At 41.3% G+C, this 26,966-nt stretch overlaps 1 protein-coding gene across 1 annotated transcript in view; it reads right to left on the bottom strand.

Annotated features, from left to right (window-relative positions):
- Positions 1-376: 376 nt before the first annotated feature.
- BACE2 (beta-secretase 2) overlaps positions 377-26,966 on the bottom strand; it is an 87,688-nt gene continuing 61,098 nt past the window's right edge. The window contains exons 5-9 of the mRNA XM_090060977.1: positions 25,629-25,763; positions 21,689-21,790; positions 17,848-17,997; positions 15,848-16,016; positions 377-7,208 (exon numbers count right to left, since the gene is read on the bottom strand). Coding sequence (XP_089917103.1) covers positions 6,955-7,208; positions 15,848-16,016; positions 17,848-17,997; positions 21,689-21,790; positions 25,629-25,763 — 810 coding nt within the window. The 3' untranslated portion in view covers positions 377-6,954. The remainder of the gene's footprint in view (positions 7,209-15,847; positions 16,017-17,847; positions 17,998-21,688; positions 21,791-25,628; positions 25,764-26,966) is intronic.

Below are 26,966 nucleotides of genomic sequence, written 5' to 3'. Positions count from 1 at the left end.
TGGAGTTTCCCCCATCCCTGTCAGCCAGAGAGTAGTGGTCAGCCTCCCCTTCCTCTGTTTTGGTCCTCCTGCATATCCCCTACCAGCCTGGAGATCCAGTTATGCCTTGGGCACCCAGGCACCTGCAGCTCTGGGGAACTGGGGCCAACGACAGTTAAGCCTCACTATTGAAGAAGGGTGCAACTGTACTACTGCAGCCCCCTGGATCCGCCCCTGTTGATACATTTACAAATTTTAAACTTCAAACCAGTTACAGATTCGTTCTCCACTCACTTCTGAGTTTAAAGCCTCATTGTATTAAGTAGCAGTCAGGTGAACAACAGAGCATTAGTACTTACAAAATGTAACTCCATAGAACTGAACAAGACACACTGAACAGGCTAGAGGAATTATTTATTTTAAAGCAGAAACTTTAATTTTTACAAAGTGCACATCTGAAAACAGTGGGACATTAAGTACAAAAATACCAACTTTTAGAAAATCCAGTAATGATGCTTAGCAGTAATTTGGACAAATATTGTATAGCAGCTGAAGACTAGCTTTTAAAAAGCAACTAAGCCTCTTCATACCTATCTCAATATTTTGACCCCATTTTTCTTTAATTAGGATCAGTGACCCATTAAAATAAAATTAGGCTCGCATGTAGAGAAATTTCTCCAGTGAATTGAATTGTTTCCTTAAGTGAAGTTTCCATCAGGTGTATCATGTGGCACCAAATAAAATATTAACAGATTTTGAGAAGTCCACATTACAGGTTTTTAGACAGCAAGGGAATTTAAAACACGATTTGCTCATCTAGGTTTTCTTCTCTAGATAAATCCTGTTTCAGAACTCAAATTTTTGGGATATAAAATGCACATTTCACTGGCTAGTAACACTCTTCAGAGGATGCATTAAAATAATACATACCTTGCTGACAAGAAATTGAAATAAAGTCAAACACAAGCTTGACAATTCGACTCACTCACTTCCCATGATTTTTTTGGCAAGGGGTAAAGGATTATACTATCTATCATTGCAGGCTCAGTCATTTTACGCTTCCCTAAAATAATTACGTAATCCCCTGCTGACTGCATAGATATCAACCTACTTTGCATAGGTTCTATAAATTAAACCAAGTGATATTCAGGGCCTCTTCTAGGTATCAAACTAGGCCAACTTGTACACCCTGCCTGCCTTAGCTTTTTTAGGACTGATTCAACTCATTAAAATCCATGGGAGTCTTTTAATTATTCTTAATGAAAGATGGCTTAGGTACTTTGCCAAGCTGCACTGACTCCCCTCTTTCTTTCCTGCCCATTCCTGTGGAATCCAAATGGGTCAAGTCATTCAATCTGGAAAGCTGGGGACTTCAGAGTTGGAAAGAAGGGATCATGGGTGGTGGGATGCCCAGTTTTGTTGGTGTGGCAGCAGTATGGCCAAAATACATGGGGTCTTTTACACTAGAATGCCAGAAGCAATCAGATGCTTAAAGGCTGGTTCTGCCATTACTGACCAACTCCCCTGGCAGCTTCCTGAAGTCTGGGCTCTTTTTAAAATTATCTCCTGTTCTCCTCCCTCCCCTGTACATTTCCTAGACGGCATGAAAAGTATATATGTAGATATTTTGACATTAACATTAAACAGTTTAAGTTATCCTTACTGATCAGGCATACATTGATGGTTTTGTCAGTTTCTTATGGTTTTATTCCAAAGGAAAGGAGTCAGTTGTGTCAGTGTTCTTTATTTCCCGCCCCCCCCCGAAACAGGTAAGCTGGAGTCAGTTTTTATAAGAAAGCAATCACTGTCTCGTACCAGATTGAACATTTAGTTGAAGGTTATATTCCTTTAGAAAGCAAGATTTTTTTTTATATTTTGACCTTTGGTTGGCTGAAAAATTCATATCCGTAGCGGGGTTTTGCTTAGGTAAGAGTAGAAAGAGTTTCTTTGAAACTATTTAAAACTCAACATCCAACCAAGCTAAACTGACTGCGAGTATTTAGTGAAAAGAAAAAAAAAATTAAACACCAAATATTTTTGTGAAACTAACAAAGGCAATTGTTTTAAAATGTTAAATAACTTAGTTGTGTATACCTGCAAACAAGGCACTGGTAATGTAACAACATATAAGATTCAGGAAAAAAATATTCAGTGGTTAACTGTAAAATCCATTTAGAAATTATTTGGCCAGTTATTGCTAACAGAATGGATACAAAATACTCACTAAGCTTAACTGATACCTTAGGGTAGTCTTGTTTTAAAAAATACACCAAGTGAATTCTCATGAGAAGTGAGAGACTGAAGTAAGATATTATATATCCACAGGTGAGTTTTATTGCCCCTCAGCCTTGATTTGGATCTTTGTTAGGAAAGATTACAGTTCCATTTTCATGTTAATTTGCATAACTAATTAGTTCCAAATAAGCCTCAACTTTCTTCTCAGTTGGTACAATTTGTGACAGTGGCTTCTTCAATACAAACAACTCTCATCCAGAATCTTGACTAAAACCATTGTTAATTTTAGAGGGTTTAAATGATGAGCCATTAAAGAAGAATAAGGCTTTGGAACTTTAAAAACCTGGCCTAAGTTTGAACTAGGTATCTAAAAATAAGAGATTCCAAATGGCTTAACAGCATTTTCAGTGTTTCCTAACCACTGCAATTCTTAGTTCTGGTCAAGGGAGTGGAGGCAAGTCATTTCCAATGTTTTTATCCATCAGGGAGTCAAGCCGTAACATAACCTAGATCTACAGGAATATGTATTAGTCAACAATTAACACATTTTTTGGATAATTTGTATCATTTTAAAAAGGACCATTTCACAAGTTATATTCTTGGAAGAGTTTATAAAATACAGCAATAAGTAACATCTTACTTGCAATTTTTTTTTATTTATTTGCACTCAGTGCCACAAATTACCTTGCTAGGTTTCTTCCCGCTGAAGGCAGAACTGAAAAACTAATCTTAGAATCTTTAGAAATGTCAAGAATCACTTTAATGATTTCTCTCACTTCTCTAAAATTTAAAATGTCCGTCTCCCTGGATTACCAGGGAAAAATAGATCCCATTCAACAAAGCTACTACTACCCTGTTTTGATGATTGCTTCCCGAAACTTCCATACATAAAAGTAACTGTCAACAACCAAATTAGATAAATCTTTTAATCATCAGTCCCAAGAAAGACTTCATTTGACATGAGAAACAGCCCTTGTTGTTCTTCCCAATGACTGGCTTTCAGCTAATAAAGGTTAAGCTATTGTTAATAGGTTAGCATTTCCTCAATTTGAAAAAAAGTCAGAAGTAAGAACATCTCTATGTAGTTTGTGATTTACTATTAAATGCTAGTACAAAACCAAAGCCAAGAATATTATATTCCTTTGATACATAATATTCATTGAGTATTTTCAATATAAATGCGATGGGTGCAATATAGGCTGCTTTATGTTAAAGCTGAACTAAACTTTATTTACAGCACTTGAAACAAATGCTTACTAAGTCATTTAATCTATTTTTGTCAAAGCCTGAGTTGTACAAGGTATCTGAGGTAACATTTCTGAAACTGAACTCTGACAGTAGATGGACCAGTGGGACAGAACTGTTGTATCCCTTGCTTTAGCTCAAATTCAGGCATAATTTGAATTCAATCACACATAGCATTCATTATGAATCAGCTATTATTAAAGAAGCTCCATGCAATTAAAGATAATTTTCCCCACACTTGTCTGGTAAATAGCATGGTATACAAAGGCACTGCTCCCAAAATTAAGAGTATATGGGCATTGGGATGTATTGTCTAGTAACCCATCACTTGGGATATATTATATTACTAGCAACAAATTATCTTGGAAGTCAAAGCCTACCATCTTTACCCTGAACTTTGTATGTGAAGGCATGATTTAATCAAAGAATATCCCTGAAGTTAGTTAACACAAGCAGAGAATCCCTTAGATCACTTCATTTTAAAAAATCAGAAAATAAATCTTCTTTACTAAGCCACAGTTGGTAAAATTGTAGTCTACCATTGAGCTTCATCTTTCATAGAAAAATGCTCAAGTGCATTATTTTTCTAAATGTGCTGCAGGCTAAAAATGAACCCTCAAGGGTTAGCATTGCTCTTCTTGTTGCCAGAGCAACAAAGCAATACTCACCTGAATATCTGCCACTGCAAGTATCAATTTACAGTCTGATATGAAGTTTGTGCTGCTAGCAGATGTCACTAACAACATCTTTACTATAAGCCAAATTTTAGTGGCAAGGGATGCCATGAAAATCTCACACTGCAGGACTATTTCATTTCTGTTACCAGATAATTGCTCATATAATTCAAGCATTTCTATTAAAATGTCTTGACCAATGACATTCAAAAATGAAAGGGTGAACTCAAGGCCTTTTATAGAGCATTAAAAGGCTTCACTGAACTACTCTGGAGAGATCAAGCTTGTCATTACAAAGCATACCTGGAACATTATCCAATAATCTGACTGCTAAATTCCTTCCTTAATAAGAAAAAAGCTGAAGTAAAAAGTATTTTAATAGTACACAATTTTTGCTCTTCAAAAGTAATAATGGTGGTACTTTCTCTCCTGTGCTGTTGATCCAGGCTGTGGAACAATGGGTAAAAAAATTATTCGGACTTCAAGGAAAATGCGACAAGATTATTTAAGATATTTCCTAAAGAAAAAAGGAACATGACTTTTGATATTACTAGCTATGAGCTGAGGCAAACCCAGGAGTACTATATGGAGCTGGATTGCAGAATTAGCAGCACCGTTCTTTCCAAAATAAAATTTATTGCTTTGATTCAAGATCAGTGGAACCTTCTCTTACATTTTAACGCACTGCTCATCCATTTTAGTGCTATGAGCCGTCACTTAAAGAGGCGTGGACCTGATTTTCAAAAGCTCTTAATGCTGGCTGATATTAATAGTGGCTGGTACCTGGCATCTCTAAGAATCAGATCTTATTGGATCTTTGTACAAAGAAAAACTTTTAAAAAGTTCAACTGAAATTAGATTATAGAACAGAAATACCATGATATATATGAAGGAAACTTAATCACTTGGTTCACCTGAGGAAACACAAGAGTTACAGCTTTCTTAGCATGATTTTAGTTATGTGAATCTTAGGACTGACGAAGGAAAAAAAAGAATCTTTTTTAGTCTACAAGAATTAAGAAGGAAAGTTGCATTGTTTTCTAAATGATAAACAACTGCATCTATTAATAGAAGCCTAATTATATGAAGGTTTTATAATTTAAGATGCACAGATTCTTGCATTCCTTAAATTCAATTTTTCATAAAGGTCAGTGAAAAATAAAAAGCAGAAAACAACTCAGAAATCCCTTCCTCCTAATATTTCCAACTCCCAGTATCAAGAAAATCACTTCCAGATGACAGAAACTCCAACCCTTTTACTTAAATCCAACAAAAATGCAAAAAGAAAAAAAAAAAAAAAAAGGAAAAAGAGGCCCTTTTAGCTTTGTGATTTTTAAAAAAGTAAATAAAATTGGATTTCTGAGCCTAGTTCCTGCACCACCTTTCTTAGCTGTAAGAAAAGTCTTTTTAGGCTTTAAAGAAAGTACCAACATTTCTTGTCTCTGTTAAATTTAAGTTTTATACCTGTTTGACTGAGATATGTACCTAGTCTATCATGCCTCCCCCTCCCCCAAAAAATCTAAATCCACACACACACACGTTTATTTAGGGCTACGAAACCAATATACTTTCAGTTTGTCATACAGGTTTCCCACTGCTGTGTATAATGCTTTTCCACCAAGATGGACATATTACAAAAACTAAACTAAAAAATCTTCAATTGCTATTCAAGTTAAACAGCCAGTCAGTGTCACCAAAGCTTCCAGAGTTTATTCAAAAGAGAAATACTTTTTATATTTATTGAACTTTCAGACTGCTGGGCTCAGCAAACGTGGTTTCGTTTTCTCTTTAGAGATTTGCTTTACATTTTATTGTTTTTCCTTGTAATCACTAGAGATGTAAAGAGCAACATCTGCCCTTAACAATTATCTGCTCTGTGCCATTCACATATAGTGAACCCTCTTCTACTCTAAACAGCAATGTGCCCAAATTGAGACGGAGATGACATGGGCGGAAAACTGAGAGGATTTTTTTTTTAACGTGATTATGTGAAAAGCTATTTTATAAACCTCTCAGAAGGATTAAGCAAAATGCTATTTTGGAAACAAGGGGTTGCATTTTGTGGTACAGGATTTGTGTCTGTTCTAAAACAGCTAAAAAGTAGCTCTTAGTGCCACCCACTTACCGATAGTAAGTGCCCTTTTAATTTTAATCGAGGTAGTCTTGTTTTACACTAAGGCAGAACAACAGTTTGGCTTCCCTGTCTTTCCCCTCTCAAACTATTCTGGAAGGGCAGCTAATTAACAAAGACCTACTCAAATGACACCAGTAGCCTCACTGTGAAAAAAGTCAGTTTCCTCTTCACATAAATTGCTTTTGTTAGCTGCACAACACTGATCTTTCCACCTCCCCTATTCTGTAAGCACTGTTTTAAAATGAACCAAACATTATTTCTTTAATGTGATTAATAAGAAAACTCATTAAAACTTGCCCTTCCCCCCAACATTCAAGTCTTGATTAACATTAGGTATATCTGATGGTTCCTTTTCTTTTGGGAATGAGGAATGAGCTTTTTGTCCGGATAATGGAAGAACACCATGTCAACATTTAAAAAGGGTACAACTGGGAGCTGAAAGGCTCAGTTGCATTATGATAGAACCAATCCAGCAAGACAACACTTGAAAGGTGGGTTTAGTGTTTTGGTTTGGAATTGGGCGTTAGAAATTAAAGCTTAAAAAATTATGATGCAGTATATATAGAAAACTGTGATTTGTGACCAACAAAAAGGAACAAGGTATTAATTTCCTCTCCTAGGCTGGACACTTCATTCTTTATTGTGTTGATGGAGTCTAAGGCTTCCCAAGCCATGATCAAAAGGTCCTCATTTCCAGCGATGATGCACCAAGGACGACTCATCATTGACTACATCGTTGTTAGTGTAGCGATGCTTACACCGAGATGGGACCAGCAGCAAGATGATCAGAACAAGGAGGATGATGCCACACATGCTCATGAGAACATAGGAGGCAATCCACAACAGTGGTTCATGGAAGGTTCCTGTGGAAATACAGTTGCTTGCTATATCTGCTGTTGAGAAAGGTCCTTCTATCTCAGATACTGGAGAGCCACCTATTTCTGAGAAATTACAAGAAAAGTAATGTTAGATATACCATCAATACTCAAGGATAATGAGGAAAGATTTCTTAAGTGGTCTCTACCTCCACCATATCTGAGCATATCATTCTGCAGTATGTTCATCTGCACAACAGTCTGGGGAGGAAACGAAGCACTTGCATCCCAATTTCACAAACAGAAAACTAAGGCACAGAAAGATGAAGAACCAGACCCATAAAGAGACGGACTAGAATAATGCTCAGAATGGCTATCTTTAACTTTATTTACCTGCCTCCAGGGGTGGAATTCATATTAGGCTCCTGATTTCCCTACACAGTGAATGGGGACAGCTGGGTACTTAAGAATGGGATTCATAACAGCCATCATGCTGAGGAGGGAGATAACCAAGCCAACTAGCAGAAAATGCTGAAGAGACAGGCTGGAATGCTCAGCCAGGAAGTGGGAAACTTGCATGTCTCAGACTGAGGAGCTAGAACCAGCATTTCCCACCTCCTGGGAGTCTTAAAGGGCTCTCTGCACAATTTTGGACAAAAAGATATGCTGCATTTATATTTCACAGAATAGGAGGACCTTGCAGAGAGATTTAAAGCAGATATTATTTCAAAAAGCATTGGCCATCAGAGTTAAGTCAGGGGAAGTGGTCCTATGTGTAAGGGGCAGAAAAACATCTTCATGAGATGCAGATGAGGGAAGCTCAGGAAGAAGTCAATGCTGGCATTCTGGCTAAATGGATGAGCTGGGGGATAGTGACACGAGACATGAGGATAGTGTGGAAGAGAAAGTTAGCTATGAAGGACCAGAATTACAAAGAAGAGTTTTAATCCAGTGTGGTAGGAAGTGTTCTCCATTCCCAGTGATTTGAAAAACTGGAATAATGGGATTTGCATTACAAACAAGGAAGCCTGCCTGGACTGCTTCCTTCTGACACCCACACATTATGTAATCTGTGATGTATTGCCATTTCATTACATACAAACTCATTTGTTTAAAAAAAATATGTGCCTGAACTCTCTCAACCATGGAAAACAGCAGAGAATTTCTCTGATTTATGGCTAGGGCTATTCATTTCAGAGGCAGAATAGGCAGGTTCAACACAGCAAATTATACAATACATTTCATATCTGTAGCACTGTAGCTTGGGAAGGCTGAATATTTTCTAGTTTGCTTAGGGCAACTAAGAGCAGGGACTTAGTACTGTCTCTGCATTTTAAAGACTCATCCTTAAGTAGTCCACCTCTGTAGTCAAATATAGATGCCTGTGGCATCTATACATAGGGTTTTTATGCAGGGCTTCTGCTTTTGATCACCATTTCTATTTAAAATTTTACACAGCCTTGCCAAATCAAAAAGACAGTGCCTGAGACAAAAGTATTCTTATATTTAGATAATTCAAGGTAGAAAACTGCAGGCATGATTAAGGAGAGGACCTATTCAAAGGGGGTATTTCTGTTGGTTTCTCTATAGAAGTACAAAGACTGCCTGAAAGATAGTGCTGTGTACATGTGTGTACAAGATACAGGGTCTGAGGGTTATTTGCTCTTTTTGAAGTTTCCTCCCATTGCCTGCTTTGTACCCTGGAAATGAAATTTTATTTGCTTTTAACTTCCTAAGCACAGTTAAAACACAAGCAGATGCATGTTCAAGCAGTTTAGTATGCAGTAAATCCCCTCGTGGCATTGCAAAGTTGGTCCCTTTCAGGCTAGGGTTATCTTCTAAAGTGTACTAGCTTTCATAAGTCACCTGCCACTATTTTTCAGAAATGCAACTTGTGAATTTTTAAATTTAGTGCTGCCTGACAAATACATAAAATAAACAGTTTAACAGATATAGCCACTTACAGAGAATCTCTCTTTAAAATATATAATTTATGAAGTGAACAATCAATTTGGTCCAACTTATTTGGATTTAAAAATAGAAAGTTTTTTTTTTGGGGGGGGTGGGGAATCTCACCATTAACACCCGATAAATCATATACAAAGCTTAATTTTATATTCTTATCATTCAATACAAATTTTTTTTTAAAGGCAGGATTTAACAACATGCAGAAATACTGTTAATGAGAAGTGCACTGTTAATACTGCATTATGTGAACATCTATTCCTGATCTTTTTCAGGCTCTGGGGCCCGGGAGCATGGCCCCCTCCCCTTGCGGGGTCTGCTCCCTACTGGGGTCTCTGGCATGCCAGCTGGAGGAGCTCCAGGCCACAGTCCAGAGACTGCGTGCCATCAGGGACTGTGAGCAGGAGATAGACTCCTACTGCCAGGCCCTTCTCCCCCGGGAGCCGCAGGGGAGAGCTCCGTCTCTCTCCACGACTAAGGAGGACTCTGGGACCTCCTGCTCTGCCCAGTCAGGGGCATGGACCAAGGTGGTCAAGGGCCCCAAGGCCCGCTGCATCAAGGCCACTGCCCCGCCGGAGCTTAGCAACAGGTTCGCACCTCTTGCAGCCCCGGCAGAGCCCACGCAGTTGCCAGCTCCCGCAGGCAACCCAGGCTCGACCGCAGCTACTGGCCCCGCTCTCCCCAAGTCAAAGCGAAAGGTGTTTGTTGTGGGAGACTCCATCCTGCGGGGCACTGAGGGGGCCATCTGCCGCCCCGACCCCTTAGCCCGGGAAGTCTGCTGCTTCCCGGGGGCCCACATCCGAGACACTGCGGAAAGGATCCCGCAGCTCCTCCGGCCCACAGACCACTACCCCATGCTCCTTATTCACGTGGGCACCAATGACACGGCTCGGAGCACCCCCAGCCAGGTCATGAGGCGCTACAGGGAGCTGGGAGCGGGGCTTAGGGGTCTGGGAGCTCAGGTGGTGTTTTCGTCAATCCTCCCAGTCTCGGGCTATGGACTGAGGAGGGAGAGGAGGATCTACGCAGTCAACCAAAGACTGCAGTGCTGGTATCATCGGGAAGGCTTTGGCTTCCATGACCACAGCCCGCTCTTTGGCGAGAGAGACAGCGAGCTGCTGGGAAGAGATGGCCTCCACCTCTCTTCCCTGGGGAGGAGGCTCTTCTCAGCCAGGCTGGCTGACCTGCTCCACCGGGCTTTCAACTAAGCCCGCTGGGGGATGGGGGGGACTACTGCCACTGCTGGCCTGCAGAGCGACCCTTGCAAAGCCAGTGGACCAAGGCACTTAAGGGAGCCCACCCCTGCCCCAGCCCTGGCACAATCTGTGGGCAAGGCAAGAGCCCCCAAGGGCACACTTGCCTGCCTGTACACTAATGCCAGGAGCCTGGACAACAAGCAGGACGAGCTCGTCCTCCTGTTCAGTGCAAAGAAATATGATGTCATTGGGATAACGGAGACCTAGTGGGACTCCACCCATGACTGGACCACGGGTATAGAGGGCTATACCCAGTACAGGAGGGATCGTGTTGACAAAAGGGGCGGGGGTGTAGGTCTCTATGTGAAGGAAAGCTACATGTCCCTGCAAGCTGATGTTGGCAACCAGCATGGACAGCTAGAGACTCTCTGGGTAAAAATTCATGGGGAATACGGCACAGGGGACACAACGGTGGGAGTCTACTACAGACCTCCCACTCAAAGTCCTGAGCTTGACCAGGAGTTCGCCCGGAAACTGACTGAGGCCGCTTGCTCCAGGACCTTGGTTGTCATGGGTGACTTCAATTACCTGGACATCTCCTGGGAAGATCACTCAGCAAAATCCGAGCGGTCGCAAAGCTTTCTCTCGTGCATGGATGACCTCTACCTGACTCAAGAAGTCTATGGGCCAACGAGAGGCAAAGCGCTGCTCGACCTGGTACTGGCTATGGGGGATGACCTAATCGGCGACCTAGTGATCCATGGGAAGCTGGGTGACAGTGACCACGAGCTGATCACCTTCACCATCCGCCGTAAAGCTGGCAAGTCAGTCAGCAACGCAAAAGTCCTTGACTTCCGAAAAGCCGACTTTGACAAGCTCAAGAGGCTAGTCAGTCAGGCCCTCAGGGACCATGACCCCAGGGAGATGGGAGTTCAAGAAGAGTGGTTGCTTCTCAAGGAAGCGATCCTCAATGCACAAGCTAAATCTATTCCAACACGGAGGAAAGGCAGCAAGAAGGCACAGCAGCCCTCCTGGCTCTCCAGGGACCTAGCGGACCTCCTGTGGCTAAAAAGGAAAGCCTACAAAGGATGGAGGACGGGATTCACCTCCAAGGAGGATTACTCCGCGCTGGTCCGGTCCTGCAGGAAGCAAACCAGGAAAGCCAAGGCTGCAGCTGAACTCCAACTAGCTTCAGGCATCAAGGACAACAAAAAGTCCTTTTTCAGATATGTGGGGAGCCAGAGGAAAAGCAAGGGCAATGTTGGACCCCTGCTAAACCAGATGGGGCAACTGACAACTGACGCCCAGGAAAAAAAGCCAACCTATTAAATAGGTACTTTGCGTCAGTCTTTCATCAGTCACACGGGATGTCCATGCCTGCTATGGGACAGGGAAATCTGGGTGAGGGGGATCCCTTACCCTCCATCAATGCTGACCTCGTGAAGGAACACCTTGAGAAGCTGGATACCTTCAAGCCAGCTGGCCCTGACAATATGCACCCCAGGGTACTCAAGGAGCTGGCGAGCGTCATAGCCCAGCCCCTGGCATGGATCTTTGAAAACTCCTGGCGCTCTGGTGTAGTGCCCGAAGACTGGAAGAAGGCCAATGTGGTGCCGATCTCCAAAAAAGGGAGGAGAGTGGATCCGGGTAACTACAGGCCCATTAGCCTGACTTCTATCCTGGGGAAGATCCTAGAAAAGTTTATTAAGGAGGCCATCCTTGAGGGACTGGCCCAGGCTAACATTCTAAGGGATAGCCAGCATGGGTTTGTTGCGGGTAGGTCTTGTTTGACCAATCTCATTTCCTTCTATGACCAGGTGACTTATCACCTGGACAAGGGAGAAGAGATTGATGTCATATATCTTGACTTTAAAAAAGCTTTTGATCTGGTATCCCATGATCACCTCTTGGCCAAACTGCCCAGTTGTGGCCTTGGCTCCATCATGATCCGCTGGCTGGGAAATTGGCTCCGTGGTCGGACCCAGAGGGTTGTAATCGATGGCAGTCACTCATCGTGGTGCCCTGTGACCAGTGGGGTCCCTCAAGGCTCTGTCCTGGGACCCATACTATTCAACATCTTCATTAACCATGTGGACATTGGAGTCAGGAGTGGACTGGCCAAGTTCGCCGATGACACCAAACTTTGGGGCAAAGCATCCACACCAGAGGACAGGCGGGTGATACAGGCTGACCTGGACAGGCTCAGCAAATGGGCAGACGAGAACCTCATGGTGTTTAACACTGAAAAATGCAAGGTTCTCCACCTTGGGAGGAAAAACCTGCAGCACCCTTATAGGCTCGGCAGTGCTACGTTGGTTAGCACTACAGAAGAAAGAGACTTGGGGGTCATCATTGACCACAAGATGAACATGAGTCTGCAATGCGATGCTGTGGCTAGTAAAGCGACCAAAACGCTGGCTTGCATCCATAGATGCTTCTCGAGCAAATCCCGGGACGTCATTCTCCCCTTGTACTCGGCCTTGGTGAGGCCGCAGCTGGAGTACTGCGTCCAGTTTTGGGCTCCACAATTCAAAAAGGATGTGGAGAAGCTCGAGAGAGTCCAGAGGAGAGCCACGCGCATGATCAGAGGTCAGGAAAACAGATCTTACGATGATAGGCTGAGAGACATGGGACTCTTTAGCCTGGAAAAGCGTAGGCTCAGGGGTGATCTGATGGCCACCTATAAATTTATCAAGGGTGACCACCAGGATCTGGGGGAACGTTTGTTTACCACAGCGCCCCAAGGGATGACGAGGTCGAACTGTCACAAACTCCTGCAAGACCGTTTCAGGCTGGACATAAGGAAGAATTTCTTTACTGTCTGAGCCCCCAAGGTCTGGAACAGTCTGCCAGCAGAGGTGGTTCAAGCACCTACATTGAACACCTTCAAGAGTAAACTGGATGCTTATCTTGCTGGGATCCTATGACCCCAGCTGACTTCCTGCCCTTTGGGCAGGGGGCTGGACTCGATCTCCCAAGGTCCCTTCCAGCTCTAATGTCTATGAAATCTAAAACTGTATAGGAGCAGCTGCAGTTATGGATTTAGTCACCATCTCAGCACCGCCCCCCAAAAGGCTTGGCATCAGTATTCCAGACACCATGATTTTTTAAAAATTGAATTAGATATTTAGAATCTGGAACACCTTGCTTGCCTTTCTCATCACCTTCAAACTTTCCAATTTCATACAGTGTGCTTCAGTACGCTCCTTTATGTCATATTGATTTGATTTGAAATTAGCAATATGTGAAACAAGGCTTAAACAGTCCTTTGAACTTTTGAAGGACTTACCTGAATTAACAAGAAGTATGGATTTGTTCTTCTGCAATAATCAGCTTCCTGAAGCCCTTCAGACTCTTCTCAGACCTTAGCTTTTTCCCCAACAAGGCAAGACATGGACTAGTGATATAAGTAAGCCATTGCTTACTTAATACTGAGCCAAACCTCAAACTTTGTGGTCTAATTTAGTCAATGGTTTTCATTCAGTTTTTATCTTTTTAACCAAAACCAGATTGATAAATTACCTAATTAAAGTCTAATGATAAAGCTAGGGAATTCATACTTGGGATAAACATTGCATCAAATTATCAACCCTGCATCACCATACAAAGTAGACGGACATATATTTGTTCTATATTTCCCCAATTGTAAAGGCTTATGCCATCAGTAGTCCCAATTAAATTTAATGTCTCTGAACAGACTAAAAAGCCTCAACTAAAGTACATTAGTATAGTTGCTATGGAAGTCCTGGTTGGTTTCTGTGTAAAGGCAGTTATGACACTTAATCCCTGCAAGCAATACTGACTAGTTTCCATGCAGAGTCATTATTTTTTTCCTGATGAAATGGGGCCTCAGATGGAAACCATAAGCTGTGAAGAAATGAAATCAGTGAGGCTGGTGTACACATTTGTTCACATTAGTATATACAAATGTGTACAAACAGATTGTCATACCAGCACTATATCTCACCTCCAGTAGTGTGTTAGATTAGATCGCATGATTTCAGAAGTCTACAAATAATAATTGATATGGACAGTTGCATAAAACTAAACAATGGGATTGGGAAGAGGCATGGGAGGTGGGAAGGGGAAGCTTTTTACTGAAACCAGTTAATGATCAGCTTGTATCCTCTTAAAAATATTTTATTTTTATTTGATAAATACAGTTCTCCCTCCCTCTCTCTCTCTCTGTGAAGTAAGGGTCTTAGAACTGAACAATGTAGCTAAGTACCATGTATTTATTTACAAAGATATGGGGTACAGCAGAGTGCAAGATTTTAGCTCCTTGATTCTGATGCAAATCATGAAATACTTTAGAAGAGCTCAGAGGCTACTCTGAACTATGCCAGCTGGCCTGGGTCCCCTTGGGACCATCAGTCCAGCATGGAAGAGCCAAGGCATCACTCTACCTATGTACCCATCCAGAGTTGCAGCTCAAGAGATATAGTCGTATAAGTCAGTTATATCAGCTCTATGCCTGTTGAGGACTAAAGGGAGAAGAGGCTATAAAACATGGTCTGCGGCAATGTTATTGTTATTTTCCATCTCCTAAATGCATCAGCCTCTTCCCCATGCAGAGCTCTTAACTGAGCTGCCCACACAGGTGCCCAGATTTTTGCTGCTAGGCTTAAATTGTTTACAGCAATGGCTTCAGAAATGTGTTATGAATTTAGACAAATCCTTAAAAGGTCCAGAATCTAGGGCGTGTAAAGCCAGCACTGATCTTCTATTGCTCAGTTACACCGTTCCATAAAGACCTTGAGTTCCTCACTAGCCCTTCCTAATTTTGGCTAATCTATATATCTGTGTACCTAGGAACCATTGCCATTGCACATGGATCAAGTGTTACAGCCTAAGTAGAGATGGGGGTTTGGGACCAGTTACCTTCACATTCTTTGCCCCTTCCATTTTGATTCTATATTCTTATGGCACCTTTTTAACGGCTAATATGTACAAAAAAATAAAAAAAAATAGAAAGGTATCTATTAGCCACATTTAATATATGGATCATTTAGAAACAGGTTATTAAGCCAGTTCCATGGAATCAGCTCTTTGGTGAGGGACAACCAGCAATAGCTTTGTGGGCCTGTGGCAACCCAAGGATTAGAGACTAATCATCTGAAGAAGTGATTCACGAAACATCCCTCATAGATTTTGTTCATCGTTTTGCACTTTGCTTCTAAGAGTGAGGCAAAGTACAATTCTCATTATACAGTACCTCCTTACTAAACACCTTTCAGAAAAAGTTGACTTTCCTACATTTCCCCTGAAGCCTTTATTTCTCATTCCTTAGCAGCAATATTTCCACAGAAATATCAATGGCCAGTACAAGTTGTATTAACAGCAGCTTGGTCATCTTAAAACTACCTTAAATTTTCAAAAATATTGCTGAAAGGTCAGAAAGGCAGATTTCTTTGTTTTTATACAGAAACTGTGTTGGCTTCCCCGCCCCCCACCAAAAAATATCTTTATTGCATACTGCAGAAAGTTTGCTTTAGAATCTATTTATCTGCAAATTGTGGAACCTGTGCAATGTTTCTTGTTGACAGATTAACTGATGCAGCTCCAAAAATGACAGCTATTTCTCACAAGGAGTTCCTCTCTTACCTGCACATGGACTCACAGCAAAGCCTACTCTCTTTTGAACTCTATCAAAGATGACATAGAAACCCTCCATAACTGTGGCACCAATAACCAGAGCGTTTGTGGAGGAAGAGATGCCAAATCGGTAACATTCCAGGTTCTGTCCAATCCCAAGGATGGGTTGAATATAAAGCTGTTCATTAAACAAACAAGACACACAAACAAGAGACATAAAATAAGTAGCAGGAATGTACAGTATTTAGAAGATAACTACAGTTCAAAAACATGGATGCTGACCAATAGGGTGCTTTAACTCAAAGTGTTTCCCACGATTTTGATTTTAAGTCACTCAAATTTAATTAAAAACAAAGAATAAACTGGAGTAAGCAAATTCCTCTGCCTAAGAGAGGGCAGAGGTTCAGTGAAGTTAATAGATGGGACTTAGGAAGTCTAAGTTCAAATTTGGGCTTTTGATTAGTTGCTACTTTAAGGTTATCTTCCTGAAGAAAAAAAATAGGGGGTTTTCTTTATTTTGTATTCTATAAAGACAGTCAGGAACAAGTGTTCAACTTAGAAATATTTAAATGATTAGGATGCAATGGATCCAGAGAGCATTTCTGTCGGTTTCAGAAATATTCAGAGTGAATAAACTGAAGTCAAATTTCACACACTTTTTACCAAGGGGATGGAAGACTGATAAGGGTTTTTCTCACATCCCCTACATTGATTCTTTAGCTTACTGTAAGCCTTGGCTATATTTCAAGTTAAGTGTACATCTGAGCTTTGCCCCCCTCCCTCTGTGCTAAGTAGGGATACTACTTAGATCAGTTGATGTTCACTCTGCTTTTTCAGCATCAACTGCAATACAATCAGGAACCACACTTATGGTGAAAACAGAACTGAGTAGCACATTATTTTTTAAAAGCCAGACAGTACATAATCCATATAGGTTTATAATATTAATAAATATAAATTGACCAAGTTATGGAATTTGGCACAGAGATCATACAGGCCCTTTGCCAAAAGCATCATTTTCAGGAAAAGTGCTTCTCATCATGGTGCCATGAGAAACAAATCAATTTGTTTTCCAAAGTAAGTAGGTTAGGGGTCAGCAATGTTTTTGGGCAGAGTGACAAAAACACCCACAACCTTGAACTGTTAAGATGTTGGTGTGCCTGGGGCAGATGGCAGGAGAGCTGTGAGGGGCCCGATCCTTGTTGTGGCAGCATAGCCCTAGCCCCTTCCCTGAAGAGGGGCAGAGAGGGTGGGAAGGGGAAGCAAAATGGTTTCACATGCCACGCTCTAGCATGTGTGCTGGGAGCTGCCTACCCCTCAAGTAGATTAAAAACATCAGAACCAAAAACTATATTGGTGCCTGATGTAATCTGAGCTGCTTTATGAAGTGGGCAAGTCCCCTTGTCTGCCACACAGGAGACCCAGGTTCAGTTCCCAGATGTTTGGCGCCTCCATGACATGGTGCCTCCATGATTTGTATAAGCATCTGGACCCAGTCTGGTCTTTGGATTCTGTCTCAGTGGCCCAAAGGGAGGTTGGAAGGTCTAGGCAGCCTCCACTCTCCCAAAAACTGCTGCCTAGGCATATGCATGTGTGTGACCTCTCATGCATACAACATGATCTGGAAGGATCAACAGCTGCCATGACAATGAAGTGGGCAAAAATATTTTTGAGAATTGTTCAAATCTCCAGAAAAAAAGTCATTGTTAATCAACAAAGTAAGGAGACCATTTAAAAAAAATTAAATGTGCTATTTCCCCTTTACATTTTTTTAACTTCATCAAAAAACTGTTTGCCAGACAGAATCCAGTTTTTCACTAATATTGTTAAAAACATTTTTCCTAAAGTATGAACTCCAATTATAATTAGCTAAAATGAATTATTAGGTTCAGGCCTCACTACATTAATCAAATTAGTTTATATAAGGAGAAGAGGAAATCTTTACAACAGTGATAAAAACAACGGGGTCGAACTTCTGATTTTATCCAAATAATAAAACAAGTTCATGCCTGTGGTAGGATAGTGATCCGAAATGATTTGCTTGAGTTTTCGTCTCTCAGGTAGATGGAGATTTTAGGAAATAAGGACCAGGGCTTTTCAGTTTTATCCCAACATGCAAGCTGGGAGCCTGTCCAGAATCCAGAAGAGAATTCTTGGATCTGTGGTGAGAGAGATGGGAGGGGGGGAAAAGGGATATATACAAACTACATTCTCTTTTAGATGCTTATAATGATCTAGAACTTTAATCCTTAGTATTCCATGAGTGCTTTCTCCCCTTTAAATTATGAATGCTGTAAGCATCCTAATCTACTAATAAGTCATTCTGAAACTTGGACTGATTAATGTAAAGACTGTTTACTGAAAAATGTTACTACTGCATAACATAAGGCCTAATATATCTAGTGGCAGTCCTCTGGAGGGACTGTGGGACATGTCTATTTCTATTAGATGTACAGATCAAAAATAAGCTTAGCCATACTAGTGGAAAGAGAATAAACTATTTAACCAGCTGCAGTGAATACAGAGGCCGGAAGGTCAAACTTATAAGCTCTCCTGAGTGATTACTACAAAAAACAGGAAAAGTACTAACTGGCCTTTGCTACTTCTCCACCCCCTCTACAAACTTTAATATACAGCTGGGACTGAACAGAGTTTTTTGTTTTTTGTTTTCTTTTAAATGTCAGTATCTTTTAAACATGAGGTCACTGGTAAATTATTCCCTTCCCTGTACACAAACTGTTGTCCTGATGCCACTTTCAACGCAAGAAGTAAGGGCCTGTTCTCAACTCTCTTGCTGTCATACCAATTCTTAGCAACATAACTTGAAAAACTTTTAAAATCAAAAGTTGATTAACAGGGTTTCCCAACATATCCAAGGCACCAACAAAGCAAACTAAACCTCCCTGTAGAGTTTTTCCACCTAAAAACAAACATCCTGCCTAACATTCATGCTCCTTGAAGCACAGTGTTGATAAGATGCCAGGCAAGACAAAACAAAACATTTCCTTAATCAAAGGTAGTACTTTGTGCCTGTTCCTGTTTCCTTAGGAAGCAGCACACACAGACCCCACAATACTTTACTGCAAGAGACACTGAAACCACTCTGCTTGAGTTAATAAAAATACTATCCCCAATTCTTTCTTGTGCAGTTTATTTTTGCATGTTCATTGCATAACCATTTCAAACTAAAACCATGTACTTTGAAATTAGGTACAGGAAGTTTCAAAGTTGACATGAATATGTTAATAAAAACCCTAGAGTTTGGTAGTTAGCATACAGGGGTCCACTCTTTTAGGACTTCAACCTTTCCTAATGCATTCAGTTATAGGAGCATAGTTACATTAATAGTTTAGCACTTTTAATACTTACATTAATAGTTTAACACTTAGAGGTAGAAAAACGCTGATTTCTTGAGTTTTTTGGGGTGAAGGTGGGGGAAGGGTTGTTTTGGTTTTTTAAAGGCATGAGGAACTGAGGCATGAAGACAGAATACTACAGGTTGAGGATACAAAATACAGGTTAGGAATAGAAGATGGGGTTCCTCAAAAACTAGGTTAGTACCTTAACCAAGGTACCAGCCTTTGTGCTGTCATGGCAAGACGAGCTGCTCAGCTGATAATAAATGCCTTTTCATCAGATGCCTAGATTTCAGCTATATTGCACTGCTACACATGGGGGAAAAAAGTACATGCCCTTGATTCTGAGGGAAGCCTTCTGCCAGCTCATCTGCCTTCTGGGCTGCTACAGAGCCATGCCCCTGGGAGCTGGGACTTCCAGGGTTTCCACTCTGATGTGAAGAGCGGAAACCTGTCAGACAGGAAGTAGGAGCTACCAACAGCTTGGATGCTGGGACCACTGAGTTTTGAAAAGTTTTAAAGGAACATGGGGTTTTTTATGAAGCACCATAGAGATGGCTACTGGGAACTCAGGGCAAAGTGGAAGCAGCGATTTCTGGCTGCTATTGTGATGGTGAATGCTGGTTGAAGCTGGTTTTTTTCCCCCACTTCCCCTCTTTCCTCCCTTCTCAAAGTTGATGCCTGGGGTAACTGCCCCTTTTGCCCCCTCCCCCACAGTTGCATCAGTGATCAAATGCTTTGAAGTCAAAATTTACAGTCTCCTGTTCTATGGGAAATCTCAGAAGAGCAAGTTCTAATGCTTAACAAAAATATTAGTGAAATTTCAGAATTTCCCCAAGGAATGGGAATTCCCTAGTGGTAAAAAATCCCTCAAATGATGCCAGTGTCCTTTCTACATGGCATATAGGAACAAGTTATTTTAGACAGCTGTCCGAGGACAAGGACATTATACAAATCAGCATTTGGAGAAATGCTTTGAGATGCTGACCAGCTCATTTCCACAGACAACTCTGAAACAGCTGAGATGCCCATGGGATATGCTCTGCTATGCCCACTGCTCTGCAATAGGGCTGCATATTGCATGGTGCTGAGCACTTTGTCCCTGGGCAAGCAAAGCATTTAAGTGCACGCACATGCACACGTAACCCCCATCCCAACCCACCCTGTTTTACTGAAGACAAAAGACTGCTGTGTGCTTGAAGACTGCTTAGGCCTGAGTAGCCAACACGTGAAAGGACAGGGCCCCCAGTCTGTCTTACTGGAAAATTACCAATATAGAAAATATTCTCTCTCTCTCTACCTTCCCTAGAGTAGAAAACAAATGCTAGTCTGAATAAAATGCAGACTGAGAGTATATGAAGCCTGCAAAAGTGCTCTCTTTTGAATGCATGCTTTGATTTCCCAGAATGATTGCTTAGTACATTACATTTACCTGTCTTGCTTTTATATGCTTAAAAAAATGTATCTTGGGATGCAGACACATGGCTTTATGCTACATAAACAGACAAAGCATGTAACTGAAATAAATTATTTTAGCGGTATTTAAGAGTTCTTCTCTCTACTTATTCACAGAATATTAATCTAAACAAGTTGATAGTTTCAACATGCTGTATTTCTGGAAGGCATTGTTTCAAAGTACTACAATGGCACAATGGTCCTATTAGTGCATTATATAAATAATTCACTAAATACCATCTCTGATACTAACTCTTACTAAGGAGTACCTTACTACACAAATGGTCCATCTGCTTAGGGCTGTGCACATAATTCAAATTTTTGGTTTGGTGGCTGAAACAAAATACTGGTTTTAGGCAAACCCCAAACCATACCCCCCCCCACCAACCCCACAAACTAAACGATTGCTGATTCAGCAAACTGAAGCAATTAGTTTAATTCTGGGGCATTTTAATAAGAAACAATAAAGCAATATGAGTAAAATGCAGAAGGCAATAGTCCCCTTCCCCCCTTAAAACCTTTAGTTCAGTCTTTAGGACATTCACTTGAGCTGTAGGAGACCTTGGCTCAAATCACCAATATGCCCAATTCTGGGCAGAGATCTGTATGATGGCATAATGAGATCTGTAAGGAGTTAACCAGATATTGAATGAAGTCTGTGCAACTCTGATAACAGGCACAGTTGTAAATGTTTGCCTGTATACCTTATGGACGCTTATCTTTTTTTGAAGGAGCAAACTAAATGTTCAAGCTCAGTGCTCTGAATTTGAAAAGGAGGGATTATGTTCATGTTTCTGAAATGAAGAAGAGCAAAGATTCTACCTCTATATTAGTTTGAAATCTTCTTCTTCTTGATTTGGGAACTTACCTTTAGTGGCATTGGCAGGAAGCTCATATGTTTCCAACACCTGTTTGTGACCCACAATTTGAGAATCCAAACGCTCTTAGGCTAACCAGAATCTTAAAAGATTTCCCAATACACTTTTTCCAAGAATCAAGCAATGGAACAAGACCAGTTTTTACGATAACATCAACTTACCGAAGATGTATGAATAATAGCTTCCACAACAGCAGTGAAGACTTTCTGGGGCAGGCGGAGGAGGGTGGTGCCGCTGTCTACAATCGCCTTATCTGCATTATACTAAGAAAAAGATAAGCAACACAGTTAACACACTGCATACAAAGGCATGTAGTCAGTAATTTTCTAATAATTACTAGGTTGCTCCTTTTCAGTACTGGTCTTCATAAGCATCTGCTACATGTACTCTGGCAGAACTCTACAGTTGGCAGACCAAGTTAAAAGAAGGAAAAAGAATGAAAGCACAAGACATTAAAATAAGGCTTCTGCCATGGTGGCAATGGCTCACCATGACTTGAGTGCAGAACAGTGGCCTACTATATCATGACCTGTAGGACAACGTACCCTCATTTAAGGAACAGTGGGAAGCAATCCTTACTCCTGCTTGCAATACAGTACCAAGTCAGTGTCAAGGGTGCAAAAAATAATTACCTTCCTATCTGTCTCAGGGGTTTGAAATACTCCAGAAGAGTCAAAAGTATAAAAGCAACTAAAAACAAACTGATAAGTACAAGTCTTGCTACACTATAATCCAGGGGTGGACAATTATTTCGGCTAGAGGGCTGCTTAATGACTTTTGGTGAGCTGTTGGGGGCTCCATGGGTGGCTCTGCCCCTTGGCAAGAGCCTGGCCCCCTGGTTGCCATCTAGGGACTGGAAGTCCTACCCCTAAACTCTGACCTTTGCCATCAGAAGTCCCTCCACTTGGCCCCAGAAGTACTCCTTTTGAGAAGGGGGTTTGCCATCTTGGAACCAGAAAAAACCCAAATTATACACTAAAAGTCTAACATTTGTAATAACGTATTTTAATTTGATTACAAATATATATTTTTGTCCTGATTTGCACGTGTTTGCACTGTATATATAGAAATGATTCCGTAACAGCTCAAAATAAAGTCTTACATTTGTATATGTGGAGGAGTGTGGGGCGTATGAGTGGGTGGGTATGGATTTTGTGGGGGGTGTGGGTAGCTGTGGATGTGTGTGTATGTAGGGTGTGGGGGTATATGTGGATGTGGGTGACTGTGGGCTGTGCAGAGGGAGAGGGTGCCTGGGGGGGTGTGTGTGGGTGCACGTGTGCGCATTTAGGGTGAGATAAATGCTTGTGTGCACGCAGCTACGCTGTGGCACTCAGGCAGCGAGAAGCACAGCTGGCAGTAGGAGAACTGTAAGTTCATTGTGGTGGAAGGGGAGGAGGAAGAGAAGGGGCGTGGGGTGGGGGGCAGATCAATGGCCCCTGTGGTAAAGGAGGGGGCAGGGGCAGGTGTGGTCCAGCTGGGGTAAGGTGGGACTGAGTCATGGCTCATCAGGGAGGGGGGACAGATCCTGCCATTGCTTGCACCCCAGGAAGGCATGGTGGGGCAAGTGTGCCCCTGGATCTGCACAGGATAGGGTGGGGCAGGGCAGGCTGCACCTGTGTTGGGCTTTTCAGTATGGGTGGGTTCAGTGTTTGTGAGGTGTCTGATTGTGTGTGGGGGAGAGTGTGGTTGTGGAGTTTGCGGGGGAGGGTTTGTGGGTATGGTGGGGCACACGCATCATCCTGGACCGGTCAGCATCTGCTCCCACCCTGCAACAGGGTACATTTCTCTTCACTATAAAAAAAATAAATAAATCTTCAAACAGTAGATGAACAAACTTTAAAAGACATGTCTTTTCACAATGCGTTTTGATGACCACAGCCACTCATAAAACAATCACCCATCACTGCCACATTTTAAATTACCTTTTCTGTAATGTCAGCCAACAAGAGTAAAATGGACTTGACAGTTGTGTGTTTAAGGCACAATAAAAATAAAGAAAACTACAGAAGCTTGTTAGGGAAGGAAGCAAGGGGCCAAGCTGCACCAGACCAGTAGCAGCAACACAATTGGAAAGCTTTAGCTTTAAATTATTATCAGTTGCACAGAATGCAGTAGCATAACTGGAGGGCGGGGGGAGACAGACAGGAGCTCAGGGGCTGCTGTATGTGCATATGTGCCTTCATGTCCAGAAAAATACCTGCCACTGAAGCTGGGGGCTGGCCAAACCACCACAGCCAGTAGTGCTGCAGCTGTCACTGCCCTGTGTACTGTTGCTGCCCAGGGTGCAAAGCTGTTCCATTTCACTTCTGATAGAACATAAGTTTGTTAGAACAAGAGTGACTGCGAGTTATGCTAAGTTTCTTTTGGTAGGCCTGGATCTGGCAAGTTGCTGAGCACCCACCCAATCCACTTACCATGCTCAGCCTATGCCATCTCTGACCTGAGTCAGGGGGCACTGCAGGAATGTATGGCATGCTTGCTCTATACACACTAAACTCTGAAACAGATGCATCAGGGCATGCTGTCTCAGCTGTGCTTAATGATGTGTGCCCAACGCCACGCTTCAGGCATTTTGGGGTGCAACACACAGGGAGCAGGCCTGCTATGCTGTTCTTCACTATGGTACTCCCTAGGATTAGGGTGACCATATGGGACAATGTAAAATTCAGGACACTTACCTCTTAAGTTAGGAGTGCTGCTGCACAAAAAGGTGGTGGGGGCAGGGTGGCAAAGTACAGCTCTGGTATTACTAGTCAGGCAGCCAAAGGAATCAATAGCCCATTAATGACCCACTGTTCTTCACTTCACAAGTGTTAACAATTGTTTTCCCTTTTAATGGTCATTCCACTAGTCAAGCTAACCTATTTTAGGGCAACTTTGGTGTCTGCTAGGGCATCCTATTTCATAGCTCATGCTGCTCTGGTTCCCTGCTCCACCCCCAGCTCATTTTAGTTTTCACCAGCTGGCTGGGACCAGCCTCTGAAATCCGGGACTGTCTCAGCCAAACTGGGACATATGGTTATCCTACCTAGGATGTCCCACAGATGCTGAAGACCATAAAAAAATACTTCTGCAGAGCAGAGGGAAAATGATCAGAGGTTAAGGCCATAGCACACATCAGCAAACAGCAGCCATTTAAAAAAAAGAAATCTTTTAAATTGCTCTTACTTCCAATGCTGGGCACTCTCAAGAAATACATTTGGAAATAAACATAGCAAACATGTTATCCACTGACAAAAACGCATGTGAAAGTATAAGAAAATTGAGACATCATGACCATACAGAACCTTAGTTGCTCAATGCTTTGTACTCCGTGTACAGTATACTTTTAGTGTTCCATAACTACCCTTCTATTCTTAATCTTACTGATTAATACTTAACAATTTCCCATGCGCAGCAGCTACACAGACAGCTCAGTGTTTCTCTTTCCCCCAACCCACAGCTAGCAGGATCAAGAACATAACTGCGCTATGATCCGGACAATTTCCCAGTATTTAACCAAAGGAGAGGATTATTTCCAGAGAGAAATAATCACTGGTGAATAACTTTTCCAAAACAAATGCTCCCTTTCTAACAACAAAGTGAGCGCCAATCACATAATTCATCCCCTGAAAATAATAATTATGTATCTGGAAATTAAAAAAAGATAATCTAGTTAGCTAACCATATAATTACCTTTCCCTTCCCCTACAGGTCTTAGGCTCATCTTTACCTAGCAGTCTCTATTACAGTAGAAATTATGTCTTCTGCAGGATGATTAACACACCAGAGCCATTATCCAATGGACAGGGGGGGAAAAAACAAGCCAGTAGTGACAATAATTAAAGAAGTGATAAGCTTCACTGATAAAACTAAAATTTTTTTTTTTATTTGGCAAAAAGCATGCAGCAAAACTAACACAAGTAGCCATTTTCAGAGTAGTATTTTAAACTATTTCCTTTTAAGCACGGTTTTCAATGTGTTGTTTAATTTGTTTTCAAACACAGTTAAACAAGTTTCTTATAAAGAGGACTAGCATACATCTAAACTCCAGCATTTTGACTGACTAGTGCTATGTCTCCTCCTCCCCTGTAGACACACAATTATTTTAACTGCAAATACCTCTCTGCAGTCCAGGTCAAGGTTCTGGCCTTCAACCTCCAGTTTGAGAATTTCAACCTGGTAATACCATTCTTCCTTAATAGGTGTGTACCAAATATCACCCTTGTACAGACTTGGTTCAATTCCACCCATCACCTAGAGAAAAAGGGAGAGTTACAAATTTTAAATCTCTTAACACATAGGTTTGTTTTTTCCCCTAAAAATACAGAAAGCAAAACAAGAGTTACAAACAGTTTATACAGGTAACGTATTTTTAATTTAGCTTCATCTGTACAGATTCTGCTGATAACAGAAAAGTTGTGTTAATCTACAAAGGCCATATTTTGTTAATATTTAAAAGATCTAGATGCCACCGCACTTTTGCTTCAGTAATAGTAACATTCCTGTTTCAGGTTTGATTCAAAGATGTCCTAAGCATCCACATCACCTGTGACTTTAAATCAATTTTCTTATTGGCGTTCTCTTCCCCGATTAAAATTAGAATGGTCTGGTAGAACCAACACTGAACCTAAGCAATGCACATAAATCAAAAAAAGAGAAGCAAGCCTTCATATTAAAGATTCACTTAGCAAGTTCACCCAAGATTAATATAGCCTAAAAAAAATTCCGTTTTGGGTGCATAAGAAATATAATAACAGTCCTGTCAATTTTAGCTCCCGATAGCATTTATATTTATATTCATTGCAACTGTATTAGATCTTCCCACCTCTGAATTTATTTTTGCTGTGTTCATTCTCAATTAGATTTTTTTTCCTTAGGAAATTAAGATTTAAAAAGGTAAGACGAATGAATCTGGAATACTTAGACCAGAATAATTCCAGTGTAAACAAAACTTTAGGGCCAGTTCTTGGTCCTGCTGAAACTGGAGGCAAGAATCCTTCAGATTACAATGGGATCAGAATTTGGTATTTATCATAGGTTAAATAAATGTCTCTTGCCTTCTCCTTAGCCAATATTAACCATGGAAAAATTCTGAAAGCAGCCAAGTTGGCAGAATCTGGAACTTACATCTAGTATTATCTGATCACAAACATTCCTATTAATTTGACCCAGATCTGCATTGAATGGAACCTTTTGCCATGAACAGCAGAGGGGCAGCATAATCAAACTCTAACACATTATGTAAAAAGCAACACCACCACATACTTGATAGTGCTTTTAAAAAAAAAAAAAATTTAAAAATCTTTAAAATGAAGAATATTGTCAAAAAGAATTGCTTAAGTATATTTTAGTACAAATGGAAAATGGCTGGAAAGAATAAAGAGGCACTTTAAAAATATTTAAAATTAGTTAGATGGGCAGAATTAAAACAGACTTCACATGTTTAATAGTTAATTT

Source organism: Crocodylus siamensis, chromosome 1 (genome assembly GCF_052110815.1).
Source record: "Crocodylus siamensis isolate JL-2025a chromosome 1, ASM5211081v1, whole genome shotgun sequence".
NCBI lineage: Eukaryota > Metazoa > Chordata > Crocodylia > Crocodylidae > Crocodylus > Crocodylus siamensis.
Note: the sequence above shows the minus strand (reverse complement) of the source record. Positions and strands in the feature narration are given on the sequence as shown.